Source organism: Mustela erminea, chromosome 7, assembly GCF_009829155.1.
Source record: "Mustela erminea isolate mMusErm1 chromosome 7, mMusErm1.Pri, whole genome shotgun sequence".
Taxonomy (NCBI): Eukaryota; Metazoa; Chordata; class Mammalia; order Carnivora; family Mustelidae; genus Mustela; species Mustela erminea.
The window spans coordinates 134231376-134255914 of record NC_045620.1 but is presented as its reverse complement, the minus strand read 5'-3'; the positions used below and the strand labels follow the sequence as shown (position 1 = coordinate 134255914).

Sequence of the window (24539 nt, the reverse complement as noted above, 5' to 3'; positions counted from 1 at the left end):
CGTCTCAATTATATAACACAAAAACTAATGGACTACTGTCTCTAGTCTCTCAGAATGACACATATCTAATAACTTCCTCCACGCAGAGGAGAGAAGATAACCAATCATGTACAGTGGACACTTTGGAATTAGGACCGAATTCTCCTAGTTGAGAAAGGCTCTCTCCCACCCAGTTCAGTCCAAGACACGGGCCCACCACGTGGAAGGGCCACCACATAACAGCCACCGTGTGCTCCATCCCACTAGCCCCCAGCGCCCTGAAGGACTTCTACTTATATTTATGTAAGCTACGTGAACTTATTACGGGATTGTGCCATAAATTTAGTCAATGGCCACTAAGCTATTCCCAAATGCAAAGAAAATTTAACAAAATATTAGCAAAAATATCTCTGTGATTTTTTTCCATCTTTTTTCTGATATTTAAAAATTTTTTTAAATAGCTATATATTAGTCTTTTTAAAAAGATTTTATTTATTTATTGGGGGGAGCATATGCGCATGCACAGGCAGAGGAAGAGGGACAAGCAGACGCCCCGCTGAACACAGACGCCAACATGGGGTTCGTTCCCACAACCTTGAGATCAGAGCTGAGCCAAAACCACAGCCACACACTCAACTGACTGAGCCATCCAGGTGCCTCAGCTATATGTTACCTTTCTGTTCATACACAAAACCCACTTTTTAACTAATCTCCAAGAGTCTATAATGACCCTGGGAAATACTAATTAACTGGGGAAAAAGCAAGGTATGAAACCACATAGCAATGTTTCAGATTAAAACAATGGAAAAAAAGAACAGCAAAATATTAATGCGTTTGTCTTTGGGTGGTGGAGAGAGGCTGGAGTTTTCTCCTGCTTCTCTTTATTTGCCATTTTCTCTAAAAGAGCAGGCTCTGATGGTACAATGGAGGGAAATGCATTTTTAAATGCATTTTAAAATCAGATTTTTAAAAAGTTTTAAAAATCAGATTTCTTATTTTAGCAACCAAATTTCATCACTGCTTTCTGTTTCAATAATTAATCGCAAAATGAATGGCATTCGACTGCTCCTTCTCAACCTGCACTTTATATGCTCTGTTACAGATCAAACAATACCAAGTCCTATTTCCCAAATCATTTTCTTAACTTAGTTCATACTTATGACTTTACCACAAACTTTTCAGAATATCTGTTTTGCTCAAAGCACATTCCTTCCAAAAGCTACATAAAGGCCCATGGCCACGTAATGCCTAATATTCTCTGCCCCCGGCCTCCCTGAATTTTGCTACCATAAGGAAGCGTAAGAGTCATAACCAGCTGACCATCCCCAATGTGCCTGGCACCACGATACATGATCAAATAAATACATCTGTTCCCCACAACTGCCTGACAACAGCACTCCTGTCCCACAGTTCAAGAAACCAAGGCTCAGGCAGGGTAAGTGACCCACTCACCCACTCAAGGTCTCAAAATTTGTAAGTGAAAAAGCTGGTTTTTAAACTCAGGTTAGACTAATGACCAAATCTCAGATGTTTCCGCTCTGCAACGTGGACTGAAGAAATGCATTCTAGATCCGGCTCTGCCCACCAGCTTGTCATCTGACTTTGAATAAATAACTTAATTCCTGAGCTCTAAATGAAGGAGTTGGACGAGCTGACCTTTAAGTTCCCTTCCTTCTCTATGGCTGTGTGCTTCAAAAGGCTCCCCCATGCCCCTACAGCACACCAGTTCATGTGGTCTTGTATATCCTTTGTATGCTGGCAAATTCCCCAGGGGGACAGTTTTCTTTGTATCAGGCACTGCCTCCCTAAACCAAGAGAATATACTGCTACTGGCGTTAAGCAACAGGGATTTGTAACAAAATAACTTTTGTCCCCCTAACAGCCTTCTGCCTAAACGAGCACTCCAGCAGAAAATGTGTCTTGTCACTTTTAGGAGTGAACATGGACACTAGCGTACTCAGGGCCATTCAGAGAGATCTCCCATCTGGGAATCTCCAAATACCAGATGAGCAGACGCTAGAGGCCTCTCAGTACCGGCTCGGGATCGCACTGGATCCCCTGGACGACTCACGGTCTAGATTCGAGCCCGCACCTCAGGAGCACACACAGCACTTCCAGCACAAGGAGAAAAATGAAGGAGTTCTTTTCCATTTTTTAAAACAAATCAAGTCTGCATTACCTGGAAGAAAAGCCGACTTTTGCACAAGTTTCAAAAAGGGTCCAACAAAAGCTAAATGCCTGTACTTCCGTATTTTCCTTTTGCATTCTTCTAGGAAAGAGTTTATCCTCTTACCAGCATCGCTATTAAATCTTCTGGACAAGGTATTACTCTTATAAATCTGTCAGCACCTCCCAAATACAGAGATTGCATCACTCCAAGATGTTCTGATCTGGCTGATTAGAATGTATCGTCAGGGCGAAGAACTGATCCTTATCCTACCGTATAAAAATCACACTCCGGCCCTTACGAGCCCCATTCTCCACTCCTGTGATTCAGTAGTGGTAGCAGGAAAAGGCAAATGCAAAACTCTAACTTGGTATAATAGCTAAAAATTAACACTGCCAACCAGCCATCATGGAGGCTGACAGTCGTTACTTAAGATTCTCCAAATCACCGTCAACCCTCTCACACGTACTTGTTTTATTAATTTTTCCACACCTGTATTACTTGAATGCCTCGCTTCTGGTGCTAGAGGTTTAACAGTGAAAGCCAAAACATGATCCCAAATCCATGTTTAATATTTATGTGTTTTATTTTTGTATTACTTATACCGTGATGAGGAAATGTGTAACTTTTTAAGTACATAAGTAAGTGTAGGGAAAACCATGGAAAACTATGCATGGTTCAGGGCAGAGGTTGGCCAACTTTTTCTTAAAGGGCCAGTACACATTCCAGGTTCTGGGGGCATCGGGTCTCCATGGCAACTACTCAACTCTGCCATTTTAGTCACAAGCTGCCAAGGACAATGCAGACATGAATGGGTATGCTATGTTCTAATACAACTATTTATAAAAACAGGTGGTGGTGTTTAGTTTGCCAAACCCTTGATCTAGAGCACACCCTTTGAGATTCGGATTCTGATCTATGGAATTTATTTTACAGCTCTAAATGTCGGCGACGGGTAGCAAAGCAAAATACTGTCTACCAACACACACGAGAATTCTGTCCTGCACAAATAACCCTCCAGACCTTTGAAAAGGCTGATTTGTGCCATCTGCACACGCCCAATTCAACATAACTTTACTGCATGTAAATGTGTGCCTTCTTAGACTTCCCCTTTGATCTGGTATAGCTGTGTCTGGTTCCCTCACTTAATTAACGGGCTAAATAAAAATCTTAACACGTTCGGGGCGCCTGGGTGGCTCAGTTGGTTAAGCATCCAACTCCCGATTTCGGTTCAGGTTATGATGTCAGGGTCGTGAGATCCAGGCCCACGTCAGGCTCTGTGCCGGACACGGAGCCCGCTTGAGATTCTCTCCCTCTGTGCCCCTCCCACCCCCACTCCCACTCTCAATCTAAGGTAAATAATTTTAGCACATTTACTTGATATTGATGTGAGAGTCATGATTTAACCATTTTCTACAATTATCTCAGTTTTGGAGGTCTCACCAAGATGGACGACGGACTCCCCACAGCGGCAGGTAAAGCCCACCTGAGGAGCAGGCCTCACGCAAGCTGCTCAGGCCCAAGCCCAGCTTTCCTGGTGGCTCCCTGTGGTGAATGGGGGCGGGGGGCGGGTGGCAAACTCTGCTGTTTTTCTGATTTTGCTTTTAATTCTCCTGTCTACTAACTTCATGCGCTGGTTGGGTTCATTCACGTTATTCCCCCTTGGTGGCAGCAATGGCCGGGGATTTGGTTTCATGCTCTGGTGATCCCTGTAGATGGATTAATGGGTCATAGAGCTCTATGCGCCAACAGGTGAGAGCAAATGGAGACTTTGGATTTGGGGCCTTTTTCGGCTTATAGGGCATTTTAAACTATGAAAGGAGATACGCTAAGCAAAGTGATAAGCTTCTGAAAGGTTTTAAGCAGTAAGTGATATAATCTTGTTTCGTTTTTCTATTTTACACCACTCTGAGTTGCTGTGGAGAACTGACTGCAAGAGAGCTAACGGAGAAAGAAGAGCGAGCAGTGATGAGGCCATCCTGGCAATCCGGGTGAGGGGCGGGGGCTGCAGCACGGGAACACGGCAGGGTCTGAACCAAACCGGAAATGGAGGCAACGTGACCTGCTGACAGAGGAAGAAGGAGGCATGACATGCAAGGGCGAGGGGCACGAAGCTGGCTTCCAGGCTCTGGGCCTAGGTAACTGGGTGGATGGCGAGTCCTGCTGAAGCAGGAACACAGGGCGGGTGTGGGGTAAGCATGGGGGGCTGGGATCAAGAATTCCACTGTGGACTCACCCGAGACAAAGTGACTGTTAGATCTCCCAGTGGAGAACCCAAACACATCAGTGGATACATGACTGTAGCTCAGAGAAGGAAAGACCAGAGACAGAAATTTGGAAGTTATCGGCATTCAGGGGTCACAGAAAGCCTAGGGACAGACGAGCTCCTGAGGGAAAGCATATAAACAGAAGGGACAAGGCCCTGAAAGTCAAGAGGAGAGAGGGGAGGCCCAATCCCCGGACCACACTCAGAAGGAGCCACCAGAGGAGACTGAGAAGGGCCAACTGGACGACAGGAGGAAAACCAAGAGCAAATGCTGTTCTAGAAGCCAAGACAGTGTTTCAAAAAGGTGTGGTTGGCTGTGTCATGTGCTACTTAAAGTTAAGTGATCTATATGTGAGAACCATGTTAAGAAAGCAAGGGCACTTGACTCTACGCACACACGACTCTCCAGGAAGAGCAGCACTTTTCTCATTGGCTAAAATGCTCTCTGCTCTTTGCTTTGTTTCTAGAGATTATAAATTACGGAACAAATCCATCAATCACCATTTTGCCCCCAAGTATATGCTGCAATCGTAAGACAGGAAGAAGACCAAGTCCTTAACCCTGAACGTTAAGATTAAAACTGGTAAGATAACGTCTATATAGAGAAGAGACCTAAAATGTCTATGTAAGATGGAGAGTGGTCATTGGGGCCTGGTCCCCCCATGATATTCCTCCGTCACTGCACCCGGTCCCTCCCTCCACAGCACTTAGCTACACACCGGTCTACCATCACCCTCCCCTGGACTGTGAACTCACAAAGGCAGGAGGGAAGACAGCTGCACTCAGGGACACAGTCCTGCGTCCAAGCACATGCTCAGTATGTTCTTGCTGAACAAACAGAAGCACTGGTCAGTCTCCTCCACTGACTTTTATAGCACAGGAAAAGACAAAAAGGCCAAGAGACAAAAGAGCAAAGGAGTCACCCACCTAAAAATTTTAAGCACTTACTTTTCAGATCCTGTCAAGTCTAACGTAATATAACTTACCTGCAGTTTGGATAGCTGATAAAGATATGTTGACTTCTCAAGAGATGGAGGTAAGGAGTTATTGTTAAAAATCACTCTACGGCTATGTTCGTAAGACTTCCAAAACTACGCCAAAGCACCCCAGAGCAGGAAAAATTGAAAATAAAAGACGCTACATCTGTGAGTGGCCACACAGCAATGACCACCACGTATCCGGAAATACCAATTTGACAGAGTGGTTGAGTTCAGAACTAGACTAACAAATTCAATCTGCCACAGACAGAGCAGGCAAAATCCTTCATGTTGAAATTTCTCTGCTTTGGTCACAAAAGTCTATCAAATAGAAAACACTGAGAAGAAAATTCCAGTACCCATTTTTAATCCTTTGCTGAAGCAAAAAGCCAGTGTGTCCAAAGGCAAGCATCCATACGGTGACTAGAAAGTTTCCCCACCACTTCCTAAGGGTGACTTCCAAATGTTACAACTGAGTGATTTCAAAAGCACTGACACCCCCCCCCCCAAAAAAAACAGGCAATACTTACTGACAGTGTGTCTCCCTAAGGACCAGAGCACAGACGTTTGACCCAAACCAGTGATTAAGGCCCTATGAAGGCTGGAGCACATGAACCCAGTGACGGTGTCAGAAGCCCTTGGTTCTAACACAGGCCTTTTTCTAGATTTGTGATAACTCACTAAAGTGAAGAGACTTATACTCATTCTTTAGTCTGAGCCCTTTTATTACATTTTGCAACTAAAAAGCGTTTATTTCCTTTGGCTTTACATGCCTCTGTGAGGATGTGTGTGTGTGTGTGTGTTTTATAATTAAATGAAGCAAGTATTCTTGAGCGTTTACGCTTCTTAACACCCTAGTTAACTCTATTTGCAAAGACAGAGTTTTGTGGGACTTATGCATGACGCTGGCTAAGTTCCAGGGCTATTTCCCAACAGAAACAAAAGTACTAGTGCAGGCTAAATATAATCCTTTACGTTTTTATTTGAGTGCTGTTTTTATTTGTAATATTTGAAATCATGGACTTATAATATTTGAAATCCCGTCCCATTTTCAGGTACTTTGGCTCCAAAAATACTTTCCAAATTTAAAACATACCTTTTAATAGTGAATGTTAAAATATTTAATTCTTGGCTGATTTTTTACAAATAATAAAAACACTTCAATAAAAACAACATAGTTATCTTTTTTCTAAAAATAAGTGTTTTAAAATAAAATACTTAACTACCAATATTGATTACTGGGTTCAGTGACACTGCATATAATCTTTGTAGTGAGTTAAACTTACACTTTTTTTTTTGTTCTTGGGGGGTTTGGTTTTTTTTTTTTTTGAGGGGATCTGACGGGGAATCGGGGAAAGAGAATCTCAAGCAGTCTCTACACCCAGTGTGGAGCCCAATGTGGGGCTCGGATTTCACGACCGGGAGAGCATGACCTGAGCCAAAATCAAGAATCAGATACTTTAACCACTGTGTCACAGGCGCCCCTACGTATTCTAAAAATAAAACTTTAACTTTTATTCTTCTAAATCAAATAGCTTCCTAAACAAATAATGATGCATTTTCCTTTTACATTTTTCCTCAAAGTTATACATCCATACATCTTGTCAAGCGTGCAAGCAATCAACTACCCGGCTGTGAGGGGTTTCGGGAGGTCCTGACATGCCGGGGGCGTGGAATTCAGGGTCACCTCCAACAAAAACAACATTAACCACCGGCTGGGTTTTGAGCTGGGTGCCACAGGACCCTTGGACTCCCTCTAGAATCCACACAGTTGCCAAAGGTTTAATTATAAAGAACTACCCGAAAATTAAGTTACATTACAGAGGAAAACCAAACCTAAAAAACGATTCCGGGCATTGGTCTCAGGAGCTGCAGTTGAATTAGAGCGTGGAATTTAAAATGCGAACAAACAGGCAAAATAACACTTCCTGGTCTCTGAGAGGGGAAAAAAAGGAGTGTACTGAAAAAAAACAGGGTAAGGGCTCGAGAAAACCCATGTGGCCATGAAAGACCAATTATGGGGTTCCGTATGCGGCAGAGTGTACAGTCAAGAATTGTACTTAATTTCTAAAGATTTCAAGTGTTCAAAAGAAATGGTATCAGAGAGAGACACAAAACTTAAACTAAAAGAACATTAAGCGGTCTTCCTTTTTTAGTAGAGGCCCAAAGCAGGGGGCGGGGGGAAGAGCTTTCATACCTGATTTATAAGATGTTAAAACAAATCACAATGCAAACCTCCTAAATTTGGCACGAATTGTATATTAAAAACACACTTCCCTGGTTTTATAGGCGTCAAACAAATCGTTGTGCCAAATATCAGCTTGGTAAGTTTGATAAAATCTCATGAAAAATGGCAGGCTTTCAGACCCCTGGGCTCTCTCCTTGCTCTGAAGGAGTCTTACAAAAGAATAGGATCCAGGTAAAGGCAAGGGCACTACAAAAGCTCATGCAGCGCAGGGAAAGGCAGGTCAGGAAGGAGCGCTGAGTACAAGTCCCTGCGCAGTGTCGAGCCCGGCACGGACGCTGCGCTCCCGCTCCGCCACATGCGGCCACCCGGGAGTGTCCCCTGTGGGCTCTCTGCACAGCCCCGGCTGCCTCCGAGCTACAAAGGAGAAACTAAGAAGGTCTAAGGCTAAGGTCTGTCAAGAAAGCAGTTTCTCACCACCTGGCTAGCACGGACCCCTATCACATGTTCATGGAAGTCCCTATTACGTGGAATCAGCCCAAGGGATGGACAGACGGGGTGAGAAGAACGGGTCTCCCGCAGGTCTGAGATGATACAAGCGTCCCAAGCCCGGCAATGACAACGAAGGCGGAGAACCGGGGCAGCGGGTGACGGAGGGGAAGGGGACCAGGAGTGCACCGGTGCGGAGCACGGAGCAGAGGACAGAAGCGGAGCCCGGCACACGCCTGCGACTATTGTCACGCTGTGCGCTAAGGACACTGCAATTACAACGAAGGCAAAAACAACAGATACAATAAAAACGTGTTAGGTGATTTAATGCCTTGGAATTAACATTTCTGAAGTTAACTGAACGACCCAGACAGAAATCTGTATAAAAAATATGATTTCACAGCAATAATATCACAACTGAAAAATATTACATCCCAGTATTAACAGTGTTTATAATACAATCAAGAGGGAACGGGTGGTTTTTATTTCCTCATACCTTGTAAAACAATTGGAATAAATAGAAACATACATACGTTGTTCGTCTAATCAAAAAAGTTGTGTGTTCCTTTTAAAGATCTTTTTATAAAATGGAGAAGATACCAAAGGGAGAACAAGTTTTACTCTCCCTCTCCCTCTCCCTCCCTTTGCCCCCACTCCCGAGCAGAAACACGGCTGCAGTCTCTGGTCTCTCCTCTCCCTCACCCGCGGCCAGCCTCTCTCCCAATCCTGCCCCCACTGCCGCCTGCGGAGCACGGATGGGTGAGGTGGTCTTAGCGCCCAAGCTCTCGGGACAGCCCCTCCTGCCTCCACAGCCAGCGGCGGCTCAGGGCTCTGAGGCCTGTGATTCCTTATCCACTCAGCGGCCCTCCTGATGCGGCCCTCCGTGCCCGCAGACCTCCACCCCTTCACTGGTGGATGCCCCATACATCCGACCTGGGAAAGCTGCCCCAACCCAGGCCATCGACACCCTATGGGCAAGCGCGAAAGACCAACACACAGTAAGCACTCCGAAGAGGAAGAGGAGGAGAAACCTCTCTCAGGACGAGAAGTAACACTTAGGAGGTGATCTCTCTTGAATACCAGGTCACGCTGACCGAGGCACGGCATTTCTCATAATCTGTACACGCCTGCATCAGTAAACACCTGTGAGACACACCATGTGGCAATGCAAGGGTAACAAAACTCTGGAATTACCGCCTGCCAGTTCAACCTTGTCTCAAATCAGAACTCAAAAGGCCACAACCACTAAAAAGGAAAGCATGGGGGCACGTGCACCCTCATCTCTCCTGCGCGTGGCCATGGCATATTCTTATCCTGTCTAAGCCATTCTCCTTGTGGCAGCCAAAATAATCCTTCCGAAATGCAAATCTAATCGTATCACTCCCCCGCTTAGAGCTATCCAGGCCTCCCTACCGACAGGCCCACCGGGCTTACAAGACCTCTGCCATCTGGCTCTTGACCCCCATCCCTCTCTCTCTGCGCCTCTGCCACGTGGATTACTTTCTCCCTGATGTCTGCACCCCGGTCCTTCTACTTCTCAGATCTCTCTCCCACCCGCACCCCACCCTCTCCATCCGGCGCACACAACCATCCTCCTGGTCTCTCCTAGACAGTCCACTCCCATCGGCAGGTTTCTGAGTTCCCTCTGCACCTCCCCGCAGGTCCCAGCCCCACGCCGGGTGGTGCATCTCCCCTGCTGAATGCTCCGGAGCCCCCCCCAACTTCCTCCCATGAAGCCCTCCTCACTCTGGACTCAAACTGGGTCCCTTCTTCACTCCATCACCCGGCCAGCATCCGGTACTGGGCCCGGCCCACAGCTGATGCGATCAAGAAATGTATTCACAGTGAGGACGAGGAAAAACAGACAAACTGACAAGAATACAGAAACAGTATCGGAGAGGCCGGGGAAAATGGAACAAGTGACAGCTTAGAAAAACACACGTCTGCTGCTTGAATGGCCTTCATTTCACTAACAACCAAAAGAAATATCTCAAAGTGTTTTCAACAATTTACGAGTTTCCTGAAACCACAGAAGTCAACATTCACCAGAATACTTTCTCGGGGAAACACACCATGAAGCTATTTCAGAAGGACCGTGATCAATACAAAGAACTTTCCCGACTGGAGGCTGACAGCGGTTACGGAGTTTACCTCCCAGAGTCCTGCTCTGCAACACTCCTCACCCCCACCCTCTTCTCCCCAAATCTCGGAAAGGGAGCTGTTTGCCAGCCAAAAAGTAATCTAGTGCCAACTCGTCCTATGTGGTTTTCTATTTAGGAGATCCTACCTCCCCACGTCTCCGTCTTCCTATAATCTGAAAGGTAAAGATAGGGAAGCCTCTGTCCTATGCAAGAGAATTCTTGAAGGCAGAACACAAGGCCAGGCCTGGGCCTGCAGGCTGCCACAGACCGGGCCCACCTGGACAGTTTCCTTAGGCAGAACTTACTTGTAAGAGAAATAAGATGACTGGAGAGTACCAGGCTGCTGGTTTAGAATCAGACCTCCTGATCACTGACAGCTTAAAGTTCACAGTTCTAAAATACTTGGAAACAAAAACTGAATGTAAATCTGAAGAATGAAGACGACTTCTGAATGTCTATCTCTGCACACTGGGAAGTGGTTTCCCCTAAAAGCACGGTGAAGCGTTATTTTACTGGTTCCAGGAAACAAAGTGAAACTACAAGTGAGTCCACAGGGTTTAACTTGCACGACCACATGCAGACCCAAAGGCCTCCAATATGACCAGTTTAAAAATAAACTGTCTTTGCTTATCCTATTTTTACCGTAACTACAATTCGTGTTACTTACCGGAATGTAATAGATGCCCATCTTGGGGGTTTCGTTGGCAGTAAGAAGCATCCCTAAAAACAAACACAATGAGAAAGGTAAACACATGGGGAAGAAAGAGGTGCCCTCTTCCATTTGTTTAACACTTGGAAATGTTCCAGCTCACAGCAGAAGAGCTCGGCCTGGCGCCTAGGAATCAGGTCATGGGCTTCAGTCTCTGATCCTCCTACACGGGCGCCTAAGTATCCTGCAGACCAGCTTCCCCATCTGTAAAATGCTCAGGCCGTACTAGCCAAGTAAGTAAGCTCTTTCTGCTGCTATGCGCTCAGGTCCACATCAAGTCTGCCATCGTTTTTAAGGGGGAGTTTGACACTTCAGACACACAGACAAAATGCAGTTCAGGTGCACTATTTATAATAATAATAACGATGAAGTTATGAAAAAAGGCTTCTTTCCATTAATCAGGAATCAAAGAACAAAGGCAAAGCATCTCCCACAAAATGTCACAGCAAAGTAGCTCCTGAGGTTTGCATTAAGCTTCGCACCTGAACTGCAAACAAAATGACTCAAGGGGAACGCTACAGCTGTAGCCACACCAGGAAAGACCTACACAGCACCTAACAGCCCTTACTCTACCCAGTCATTTCACTCGCAAGGGAGTTTGAACAGACTCAACTAACAGATCCGCATTTTAAGAGAGCAGAACTGAAGTGGGAGAAGTTCCCAGCCCCTGGTGAAGGCATCCCCCTAAACCGCAGGAGCAGCAGCACCCACTGACCCCGATTCTGCTCTGGTTCTGTTCTCCGCTCTCTGCCACACCTGTAACCTGCTCGTGCCCACAAGCCCCGACCCAGCGCCCGTCCTCCTGGCCCCGCTCCAGAATGATTTGCTTTCCGTACAACTGAAACTAGCAACCGTCTGGAAATTCTTTCCAACTCAGCTAAGTGCCTTCGTAGAGATTACGCTGGTGGACACTCAACGACCCTCTGAAATAAGAAATAACAGGGGCACCTGGGTGGCTCAGTGGGTTAAAGCCTCTGCCTTCGGCTCAGGTCATGATCCCAGGGTCCTGGGATTGAGTCCCACATCGGGCTCTCTGCTCAGCAGGGAGCCTGCTTCCTCCTCTCTCTCTGCCTGCCTCTCTGCCTACTTGTGATCTCTGCCTGTCAAATAAATAAATAAAATCTTAAAAAAGAAAGAAAGAAAGAGCAGCATTCTCATTTTACAAATGAGAAAAAAAAAAAAAAAGTTCAAAGGCACCGAGTGCCCTGTCCCAACCTAGAGAATTTTAGAGCCAAACCTTTTCCTATACCCTTTAGACCCGACGAAAGAGGCTTTCTGGGGACTGAGGAGACAGATTACAACCAAAAGGAAGGTTCTTGCCAAAGATATTCTCTAAGCCTTCACTGGCTTCACTGGCTCGACTCTGAACACAGATCATTCAACAGTGAGCATTCCTGAAGGAAACGTAATCACACCTACCCAGCACAGCAGAGAAAAGGCTCTAATCTAACTACCCCCAAAAAACCCAGACTAGACACGGCAGGTTCTCTTCACAATGGAACAGGATCTCACCTGACCATACACGGACAATGACACAGCTGACCTCCCACCAGACTAAAGTGGGGAAGGGACTGAAGCCACTTACGAATAAGACAAACAGGAAGCCTCACAAAGCTCAAGAACAAAAAGTTGAGAAGAAAAAAGACCCCAAATCAGCAAAGGAAAGTTAGTTCAGCAGAAATTAAGATGATCACAGGCAAGAGAGGAGAAAAGTGTGAGGCACTGTGTCAGGAACTTTACTTCCAGATAACAACATGGCCTCAGAGAGTTAGATGACTTGCTCAAGGTCGCCACACAGCTAGGAAGGACAGAAGCTGATATTCTACCAACTCCAAAGCCTGCGGAATGCAGGACTCTCCAACCACAGTCACAACTAAGAAAAAAATGAAAAGAATTCTTGCATGGTCAAATAATAAAAAAATTTGGTGGCGCCCAGGTGGCTCAGAGGGTTGAGCCTCTGCCTTCAGCTCGGGTCATGGTCTCAGGGTCCTGGGATCGAGCCCGGCATCGGGCTCTCTGCTCAGCGGGGAGCCTGCTTCCTCCTCTCTCTCTGCCTGCCTCTCTACTTGTGATCTCTCTCTGTGTGCGTTAAATAAAAATCTTTTATAATTAAAAACAATAAAAAACTTCGAAGTGTCGGGGCGCCTGGGTGGTTCAGTGGGTTCAAGCCTCTGCCTTCGAGTTAGGTCACGACCCCAGGATCCGCGGATCGAGCCCCGCAATCGGGCTCTCTGCTCAGCGGGGAGCCTGCTTCCCCCTCTGCCTACTTGTGATCTCTGTCAAATAAATAAAATCTTTATTTAAAAAAAAAATTCGAAGTGTAAATATAAACACCACACAGCACCAGGAAAAACGTTAATGTCATGTCAACCAGAAAGCAAAAGGCAACTCCACACACAGCGTGAGGACCGTGACTAAAACCACATGAACATGAGACAAATGTAAGAATTTCTCTCATGGAAGCAATAGCGGTACTTGGGAAGAGATGGTGGAATTCTGAATGGTTCTCCCTCCCCAGTTTTCTCTGTAGTGACAGTTACAGTTTCAACAATGATGGCATCAATTTGGAAAGAGAGGGAGATGCTCACTAGCGCCTACAGTCAAAAGAACCCGCCTCAAGTCTGACACGAGCCGCGCGAACGCTACCCGGCGTGCTGTGCGGCCTCACTGGGAGCCACAGAGAATCCAGGGATCCAGAGAAGCGGCCGGAACAGCAGCCCCTCCCAGGAAGCGCGCACACATCGACTCTCCCCTGCATGTGCTTCAGGGCTGAAGGATCCACCGGGGCTCAGAGTTCAAAATTCAAAACCGTGCTCTCTGCCAGTGCTGCTCCGTCTGCTCCCAGGGCCAGTGTGCAAGTGGGGCTCCGGCCGGGCAGGAAGTGTAGGAACGGAAGGGAAGAATCTAGAAACCCGTGCAGCCTTGTGACACTGTCTTCTTGTCATTCATTCTTACTACATTTAGGAAAGTATCGGGCTGCCATGGATGTAAAGTTACAAAGGAATGGCAAACTCTAGGTCTTTCAGACACTCACGTGCCCGAGGCTGGCGGCGGTCCCCGCAGGGACAGCGTGGGGCAGACGGTGGGTGCGGGGCTGTGCCTGAGAGGAGAGGCCGGGGCATCTCTCCCCGAGGGCTCAACTCCCGACGTAGGCGCGGAGCGTGCGCTTTTCCCAGAGGCACTGAGGGTACATACAGATGTCCCGACCCACTCCTGCCGATGCTGGGAGTGGGCACGACACAGAAGGGGAGGCCACCACCCCCTCCCAATGAAGGCGGGGTCTGGGAGCCCAGAAGAGACCAAGGAGACCCCCGCTGGCTACCCGACATGAACCCTCGGCCTCAGTTCAGGCTTTCTGGGCGCAAAGCGCATCTTCTCTTCTCTATCCCCACAACTGGACCCCAGCGATCCTGACTCCCGGTTGTGGCCAGACTCAGCCACCGGTGCCCACAGAGCTGCCACACTGTCACAGAGCTGACGTGTGGTCACAAGGCCTCAAAGTGCCACGCAGCCTGCCCGGCGCCGCCAGCCTGCACACAGCTGCCTGGCGCCGCGGCGATGCCGGAATCGGGCTGAATGAGCAACGCCAGCAAGACGGAGAAAGGAGCCAGGAAGGCGGGACCATTTCTCAATATTCTGAGCCACCTCCGGTTAGAGAAGAACAGGACAATGCTGCAATCGTGATGCGGCTTTAATTACTTCCAAATGAGTAAGTGAGAAGATAAAGAAAGAAGAACGTTTTAGCTTTTCTACAATATGATTAAGCTCGTGATGATTAAGCACAAAGCAGCGAGAGCGGGCTGAAGGGAGACGACAGAGCGCGGCGGTGTGAAGGGCGCGGACCAAGCCTGCTCACCTCCGAAGCCCCTGGCGCTACTCTGCTTGCCAGCTCAGGAAATCAATTATTTGGCTATTTTTTATGTTTGATTCACTTTTCATAAGTTATTTGACAGTCAACTTGTTCTTCTGTCTAAAACATCACTCTCAACCTTTTTACCTCTCAGAAAAGCGTGCTTTACAAAGGAAGAGACCCGGTGGTGTCCTTAACCCAGGGATCACACTGCCCCTCGCCTGCCCTGGAGGGCTTTGGGAGGGGGTCGGACACGGAGAAGCGAGCATCTCCCTTATCCAGGATATTTAGTGGGAAGTCCATCAGAGTCAGATTGAACCTGTACTTGAGAAAAACGACACAGGCTGGAGGCACACGGTAAACAACATTATGAAAACCAGCCACACAAATCAAGGGTGAAGGACATTCTCTGAGGCAACTGAGCGGATCCTGGAAAAGTCAATGTCATGGAAAAGGCAAAAAAAAAAAAAAAAAAAAAAAAAAAGACGGGCAGCAAGAGGACACGGCTATTACCATGGAAAGAAACCAAACATGGCCACACCTCGCAGTAACACACAGCCCTGATCACAGCCTGGTTCCAAACAACAGGCTACAAAAGGCATGTGGGGGACAACGGGGAATGCGAGAATGGCCCGGATGTACACGAGGGAACTAGAGTCAAATGGGCTGGCGGTACGCAGACTCCCTACTCCCACGAGAGAGCTGGACACTGCACGCCCACAGCCGACTTCAATACCTCGCACCGCAGCAGCATCCTGCACCGGGAACAATCCCAAGTCTGGGCCAGCACCGTGCAACAGAAATATCATGCAAGCCACACATGGGATCTCTCACATTTTCTAGTAGACACACATAAAAAAAAAATTTTTTTAACGAATACAATGAATTTTAATATATCTTATTAACCCAGTGTGTCCAGAATATTTTCACATAAAAAATTAAAGATTTCACCTTTTTTTTGTTAAGAAAGAGAGCATGCCCACATGTGTATGTGGGCATGCATACAAGCAGGGGGAGGGCCAGGAGGGGCAGAGGGAGGGGCAGAGAGAAAATCACAAGCAGGCTCCACGCCCAGCACACTGCACAGTGCGGAGCTTGGACCTCACCACCCTGAGATCATGACCTGAGCCGAAATCAAGAGGTGGAGGCTTCAGCGATGGAGTCCCTAGGCACCTTGTCTCACATTAGCTTTCTCCTGCACAGTGTCTCTGGAATCCGGTGAGCACCACAGAGAGCACATCTCAGCTCGGCGGAGGCGCACTGCCAGCTTTCAAGGGCCACATGGCTTCCTGCTCTGGGCACCAGCTGCCCCTGCAAACTCTCCCCCTCAACCCACCGAAACCTGCTCGCCACCCTTGTTCTGATTTCAATTCCACCTGGTTTTACTCGTCTTCCCATGCAGCTCAGACCCCATTCCGGACCGTCTGAGACTCTCCGAGGAGGACCCCACCACCCTCATCTGCTGTCTATTTCTGAACCCGTCAGAATTTGACCTCAGCCCCACTACGGTCATCACAGAGACACAGCTGATCACAAAACTACTGCTTCCCTGCTTTCTTGGGAGAGCAGCGTGGAACCAGAAGGGGCAAGGGCTCCAGAACCGGGACAGGCTGGCTCTAGCCGAGGACCGGCCGTGCACCAGCTGGTGACCAACTCCAGCCCGGTCACCCAGCCATTCTCCACTTCCACGACGGAAGACCAGCGGACAGACAGGCAGAAAGGAAAAACCATGCACGCCACTAACTGCACAGGGTTCTGAAAAGACAAGCGATCCATGGGTATCACCGTGCCCCAAAGCAGGGAGCAGAGCTGGTTCCTTCCTTCCCGCCTCAGCCTCCGCGGGCCTCACCCGTGCTGAGCGGCCCGGCCGCCCTCCCATACCAGAGCCTCTGCTCCATTTCAAACGTGGTCACTTTTGCCCGCGTTCTGTCCCTTCCCGTTAAGTCTCTCAGCTGGCTCCTCTTTCTGCTCACCGGCCTCTAAACAGACTTCGGCGCTGCCCTCTACCCTCCCCTGGCGATCTCGCACGGCTCGCACGGCTGCCAACGCTGGGACCACAGCTCCTCCCCAGCACCAGGCCTGGCTGCCAGGGCAAGGTGGGGGGTCGCGGCACGGCCTCCCAAGCGCCGGGCAAGCGCGTCACAAACTCACACTTCCGGGCCCTCCCCCAGACACCCCCGTCGGTACCCCGGGGACCGGGCCAAGGCATCTGTGCAAAGGCTCCTTGGGTGATGTTGACAAGCCGCCAGGGGTGAGACCCTCGGCCGGACACCGTCACCGACCTATCGCCTCCTGATGTTTGAACGTTTAAACAAGAGCACAATCTCTCTCAACTTGCTCAGTCACTTCCGTTCCCTATCAGCCCGGGGTATCCCTTCCGACTTATTTCAGTTCAACACCAATCTACCCTTTACACGCCAGACAGAACCGCCCTCTGAAAGCATGGTCTAAGCAGGTCCTGACTATGACTGAGCCCAAACCACTCAGCACGTGATTCCCGGACCCGCGCCCACTTCGTTCCTGCGGAAGCCATCAGGGCACAAGCACATAAGGCTCCACCCCTTTCCCAAACAACCTGCTATGGTACCCTACGGTTCAGACTGTGCCTGGGCCTCCTTGCCCTTCCTGCACGGCTCCCTCACGAGGATCACGTGATCGCCGCAGCCCGCCTGCCGGATCTCACTCATCACTCCAAACACACCCCGCAGTCTCCCCAGGGGCACTGGCTGAAACCCTTCGCTCTAACGTGCTGTCCAAGGGCTGTTTGCACTAGACAGAATTTTTCCTGCTTTGCCTTGTATCCCTCCATCAAAATTATCTGTGTACATCTGTCCTCAGAATACAACACTGCTTGAGAGTGGGGACTATTCTGTACTTTCGCACCCCAAAAGTCTTCACAGATCTGTCCTGGAGGTATCGTTAAGTCTTGAAATCCATGATGCAAGCCGGACAGCATACAACACAGATGACACCAAAACCCACGGCTTCCTGAACCTTGTGGGTTATCCGGCAACCCCAGCCTTCTCCAAAGCCTTGACCTCAATTTCCACACTACTGCTATTCATATAAAAGAGTGAAGAGCGCACTAAAATAGCATCTCACCTACCGCCTGCCTAGGTAGTGCTGGTGTCTACTAATAGCTAGGCTGGCTAAGGACTGAGTCACCGAGAGGGCCCTTTTCTGAATCATCCACACCACTTCCTGCTCTTGATTCTTCCAGTAAATATAACATCCAAGAATTGTCCTGACCAAGCCAAACTGCGTCTGAAGAAATGGAATGAGTTTAAAACCCCATAAAGCACAGCCCAGATTTATCCCCCTGCATGGTCTACTGCTACCTACCGCATACCTGAGTTGGGATAGAGGCAGACATCATTAATGTCATGTTCTGGCTCCAAGGAAGTAAATATTTTTCCCTAAAAGAATAAGCAAAAAGGAATTTTGAAAACAGTTACAGGAAGACAACTTTTAGCAATGTTCAGTAAAGACAATAAACCAGAGATCTGACATAACCACGCATTGCTAAGTAAAGAAATACATCACCTAGATGAAGCACAGCATTTAAGTTTCAAAAATGGTAGAGAATTCATTTTATCAATCTACCAACAAATGCTTTCACCTCAGAGATGGGGGACCCGAGGCCTATGGGAAAAAGGTGACTTATCCAAGGAAATACATAAAGTTTCATCAATAATATTCACACAGTAGCACAGGGTCAGGTTTAAGAAACAGCTGTACATCAGCTTAGCAAAACTCTCCTCATCTGAAGGCACATCCCAGTTAAACCTGTACTCCAAGAAATTGAAGGATGGGACACGGTCAGCAGGGTCCGATGAAGAAGTCTCCATCAGACAGATGTGTACAGCTCTGAGGAGGATCGAGTCAGAGTGCAGGTAGAAAAGAAGTTATAAAACAAAATCCTATAAACATGTAACTTGTTAGTTACCAGGAATGGCTAACACACTTTCATATTCAGTGTGCAGGTAGGGGGAGAAAGGTGCTGCATTTTTAAAAATTGAGACAGTAAAAGAAACAAGAGGCAGAAGGTAAGAAGACGGGCGGAGAGAAAGGTGATGCGAAAGGTAAACAGGGAGAGCAGGTCAAGCAAAACCAAGCGATGCGGGTGTTGGCTGAGGGCGCATTCAGTCATAACAGCAGTGCCAAAATAAAACGCACTGCAGCAACTAGAGCAAGAGAATTCAAGAACTGATGCTGAAAATGTCCGCCAGCTCTTGCATTTATTAACTCATGTCAGAGGCTCCCGAGGTGAAGGAGTGGGGCAGGAGGCCCGCGGAAGGTGCTTCCTGCTCGCTCAGTGAAAAGCTGCAGCTCAATTTCTAATTCAAGACCCAACAACAAAAGGCCCATACTTTGCAAGTTAACCAAAAGAAAATTAAAAACAGAAGTTATGGTCCAAGCAGCCAGGGACTCTGGGACGCAGCTGGAGTGTGACGGGGCTGCAGCAGACCTGGGTCCGGAGTACATGCAGCCCAGAAAGACTGACACTTGCCCTCTGGCTACTACTGCTGAGGCCACTCGACCTTCCACCCCCTCTACCTCCAAAATAATTAAAAAAAAAAAAGGAAGTAACACTTTTTACCTAAGACACTGACGTTTGTAATTAATTAAATATAATTAAATATAAAGAACTCGTCTAAGCAATTACTATACTGGGGCGCCTAGGTGGCTCAGTCAGTTGAGCGTCTGACTCTTGGTTTCGGCTCAGATCACGATCTCAGGGTCGTGAGATCGAGCTCTCCATCGGGCTCTGCGCTCGGCACAGGTTCCGCTGCAGCTGTCCCTCGGGACCTCACACCACTTGCATTTTCTCTCTACATAAATAAAAATCTTTAAAAGAAAAAGAAGCACTTGCTATACTGAATCTTCTCCCATTTTGTTGACAGACTGATCTTTACTCTCTCAAAATACCTTAGAGTTTCAAAACAAAAAATGAGGGGCGCCTGGGTGGCTCAGTGGGTTAAGCCTCTGCCTTCGGCTCAGGTCATGATCTCAGGGTCCTGGGATCGAGCCCCGCATCGGGCTCTCTGCTCAGCAGGGAGTCTGCTTCCCCCTCTCTCTCTCTCTCTGCCTGCGTCTCTGCCTATTTGTGATCTCTGTGTCAAATTAAAAAAAAAAAAACAAAACAAAAATGAAAAACATAGGGTAGATGAAAACCAGAAATGCAGGCTTTTGTTACTTTTACTTTTTAAATGACACTTGGCATTGAGAAGAACATCTAATATTCTTTTTTTTTGAGAGAGAGAAAGAGAGAAAGCACATGAGTGGGGTGGGGAGAGCAGGAGAGAGAGAGAGAGAAGCAGATGCCGTGATGCGCATGGAGCCTGATGCAGGGCTCAATCTCATGACCCTGAGATCCTGATGTGAGCCCAAGTCAAGCTGGACATTTAACCGACTGAGCCACCCAGGCACCCCCACATCAAATATTGTTAAGAAAATAATGTTTTTTAAGAAAAACACTAAGAGGGCTGCCTGGGTGGCTCAGCTGGTCAAGCAGCTGCCTTCAGCTCACCGAGTTCCGCATCAGGTTTCTTGCTCGGCAGGGAGCCTGCTTCTCCCACCGCCTGTGGCTCCCCTGGCTTGTGCATGCTCTCTCTCTCTAACAAATAAATAAAAATCTTAAAAAATAATTAAAAAAAGAAAAAAGAAAAGCACTAAGAAATTACTGAAAGGGGTCATACACAGAAGCCAATTATCTGAGATGGGTTTTAAAAGTATGAAATTGAGATACATAATAACGTTGACATGGAAAGATAATTAGTAGCTCATAAAAACTTTCCCAAGACTGTGAGAGAGCCTCAGGATCTAGGAGGTTCTCATGGAGCAGTGTTTTTAAAACACGATTTACTCTCTACCTACCTGAACATGTAAAAAGGCATGCCGGTTCTAGCAAACAGGCCACCTTCTCCACAGGAAGAAAGAAGTCTAGACTACTTGCCTACATACGAGTATTCTCTCTGCCGAAGTAACTGACTTCCAACTAAGCTCTCAGCTGGGTACTTAGCCACTTTCCCAAAAGCCCACATGATGCAAAAAAGGCAACAGAAAGAAAAGGAACATTAGGAAAACACACCAGTTGGTAATTTCAACAAGAAAGTACGTACTGAGTTCTTATTCCACATTTTGATGATGCGCGAGTCTGCAGACAAAATCAAATCTAGCGAATCCTGGAAATGAACTGACTTAATGGGCAGCCCATACTGGTGATCCTTAACCAGCAATGGCTTATCCGATCGAAGGTCATATAATAAAACCTAATGAAAGAAAACAAATTATTTCTGTTTAAGCAAATTAAATATTTTATCTTAAAAAGCAACTTTGAAAACTTAGAGTAATGGCTACCATTTGTTTTACTGCCTCTTTACAAGCATAATGAACACCTCACTCAGGGCACAGAGATTCTAAAGTCTGACAGAAAACACTCCAGAAGAATCTCTTAAATTACCCTTAGAGTACACAGTTTTATGAGCTAACCGAAGAATAATTTTTTAGGCTAAGACTGAGAACGACTGAGTTACACTAAAAAGGGAACAAAACAAAAACTGTGAGAGTTGGTGTCATTTGTAAACTAGAACATATAGACTGAGGATCTACTGAGTACCAGGCAGTGTCACAGCGACCAGCAGAACAAGCAGAGAAGGTAATGAAGATAATCGGGCAGATCTGAGCAGACAGTGGGGCAAGGCTATGACCGCTGGGTGGGGGCGGGCGACAGCTGGGGGGGGTTTCTCCTGAGCCCTGTCACTAGGGGCAAGTGGCTGGAGAAACTAGATCTCGGTCCCTGGGGACAGAGCGTCTGCACACCATGATGACAGAAGCGGTAACTCCACCAGAAGCAGGCTCTCAGACTGTTCTAAAAGAGAACAAACTTACAAGTGGGGGGACTCTGCCCTGAAGGAAAGAAGGGAAGAAAGAAAAGATGAAAGTCACCCTCTGTAGCTACTCCATCCATCCTTGTCAGACCAGCATTGCTAAGGTATGTTACTGCAGGGCATGTGGTCAATGATCCTCAGTTTAAAAAAAAAAAAAAAAGGTTCTTAGGACAAATAAATTTTGGAAATAATTTTAAATACATTTCTTGTCTAGAGGAATTCTCAGAGCCCTCATATATATTTAAATGTACCATGATCCCGCAAGAGTTGAAATCTGGAGAACTCCAGGGGCGCCTGGGTGGCTCAGTGGGTTAAGCCTCTGCCTTCAGCTTGGGTCATGATCTCAGGGTCCTGGGATCGAGCCCCGAATTGGACTCTCTGCTCAGTAGGGAGAAGCCTGATTCCCCCCTCTCTCTGCCTGCCTCTCTACCTGCTTGTGATCTCTATCAAATAAATAAAATATTTAAATTAAAAAAAAAAAAAGAGAGAGAGAGATCTGGCAGAATTCCAAACTTAGCTGACCATTGAATTCTGTTCTACACATTCTGGAAAATGTTGTACTAAACCACAGTTAAGAGAATGCCTGAGGGGACACCTGGGTGGCTCAGTGGGTTAAGCCTCTGCCTTCAGCTCAGGTCATGATCTCAGGGTCCTGGGATCAAGCCCCACATCAGGCTCTCTGCTCAGCAGGGAGCCTGCTTCCCCCTTCTCTCTGCCTGCTGCTCTGCCTACTTATGATCTCTCTCTCTCTCTCTGTCAAATAAATAAATAAAATATTTAAAAAAAAAAAAAAAAAAAAGAGAGAGAATGCCTGAGCTGTAATACCCCCAGCTCAAGAACCTCTCAGACCAACCCGGAAGGCCAGAATTGGAATTTCTCGAGGTACTAAAAGATTATAGCCTCTGGAGTACCCCTCCACTCTAGCCAAAACAATAATGCCTCATTTTCTGTTCCCACAGTGAACAGACACATGGACATTTCCCACAATAAATACATGCCTCTGAGATACTAACTTAAGTGTGACGTTCCCAACTTAAACACACTCACCTGCCCTGTAGAAGTTCCAACTGCCATGGTCAAGGCACCATTAAATTTCAAAGCAGAGATTGTTGGTAAACTGTTTATCCTGAAAGGCAAAATATTCATGTCCCATGTATATACGACCAAACCTTCTAAATAACAAATTCATTACAAATCTTTAACTGTAGTACGGAAAATCGTATATCTAGCCTTATGTTTAAAAGGTTATTGTGGGGCACCTGGGTGGCTGATTTGGTTAAGCATCTGCCTTCAGCTCATGGCATGATCCCAAGGTCCTGGGACTGAGCCCTATATCGGGCTCCCTGCTCAGTGGGTTTTAGGGGTGGGCTAAGTGGGTGGCTCAGTGGGTTAAAGTCCCTGCTCATTGGGGAGCCTGTTTCTCCCTCTGCCTGCCGTTCCCCGTTTGTGTGTGTGCGCTCTCTCTCTAATAAATAAAATCTTTAAAAAAAATTAAAGGTAATCGTATCCAAACTTTCTTAACCATATAAAAAGTAAGCTTTACATGTAAATGTAATCTGCTTTTCAAAATCTGTAGATTATCTTCTTTAAAACTGTAAGAAATACTCTCAAAGATCTACAAAAAAAAGTTTATAAAACTATAAAACCAATTGAAAAGGATCAGTATGACACAATCTTTCATTGTGATTAAGCTGAGATAAGGCATTTACAAAAATATCCCCTCTTTTGCTTAAGAGGAAAGGAGTTGATATTCAGGCAGGTTATACTCATGTCCATTTTTAAAACTGCCGTTGTCAAGCTAAAATCAAAAAGACTAATCCTCAGATGGGGACTGGAACCTGAGAAAGTACAGAGACGGTATGATGAATGGTTACAGCCACAAATCTAGAACACGCTTCTCAATTAGAAACTGAGAAAAGGATCAGCACCACGAGCACTGATCTGCGGTGGGAAGGCTGCCAGACGAGTCAGAAGAGGACAGCAGCCCTGACTACGGTCCCTACTATCTCCGTGTCCTCGGGACCAGGCCCCCCAGCCCAGGCCGTGAACTGTCGGCACCCTCAAGGCTCTCAGGCCTCCTCAAGCCTCAAGCCATAACCGTGCTGATGCCCAAGTCTGGAACCTGGAGGCCTCCCACGCCCATCCTTTTAGTCATTTACGCTTCAAAACAAACTCTGGGAGCATGTGTCAGTGCAGCGGGATGTTAATTTTCTTTACTCACTCAAACTTTTTTGATTCTTAACAAAACTGTCATTTTTTTCAGGTAGGTCCTAAGTTTATCCCTCAGGATTTCAGTTTTTGTTGTTATAAGAGAGAGAACTGTTTTCCATTTTATCTTTCTAAATGGGTTTTGCTGATAAACCTCAAAACCACTGAGTTTATCCATTTATTTCATCACCAACTTATTTAACTCCCTTATTAGTTCTTATGATCTTCCAGTGGATTCTGAGTTTTTCAGGCAGACAATTGTTAGCGTCTACAAATAAAGACAGCTTGTCCCTCAACCGATAATCACACATGCTTCTTTCTCTTTATTATATTGGCTCCACCTTCCAAGACACTGCCTCTGTCAGATAAAGGTGACAGCTTACAGTGCCTGCACAGAAAATAATGAAGCTAAGCAGACAAAAATTAGCAAATTAATCACCCGAAATGGAAACAGCAAGTAAAACTAGCTGTACCATTTGGGTAGACATCCAGATTTTTTCCCCACAACTCAAAAGTATGTCCACTACTTTTCTTAGGAAAATGTGGTAAAGATCTATAGGCAACCACATGATTTGCTTTTCCACTTAATGGTATATTTGGAACATCTTCCCCTAGTAATAAATGTACTTGTGCAACAGAATTCTTCAAAGCTTATGTATGCCATTGGTCGGTATCGTC

General features: G+C 46.8%; 1 protein-coding gene across 1 annotated transcript in view; it reads right to left on the bottom strand.

Moving 5' to 3' along the window:
• Positions 1-24539, bottom strand: part of NOL10 (nucleolar protein 10) — an 86359-nt gene that overhangs the window by 42885 nt on the left and 18935 nt on the right. Inside the window, exons 10-13 of the mRNA XM_032353319.1 lie at positions 22701-22779; positions 20886-21035; positions 18113-18179; positions 10872-10924 (exon numbers count right to left, since the gene is read on the bottom strand). Of these exons, the coding sequence (XP_032209210.1) occupies positions 10872-10924; positions 18113-18179; positions 20886-21035; positions 22701-22779 (349 nt within the window). The remainder of the gene's footprint in view (positions 1-10871; positions 10925-18112; positions 18180-20885; positions 21036-22700; positions 22780-24539) is intronic.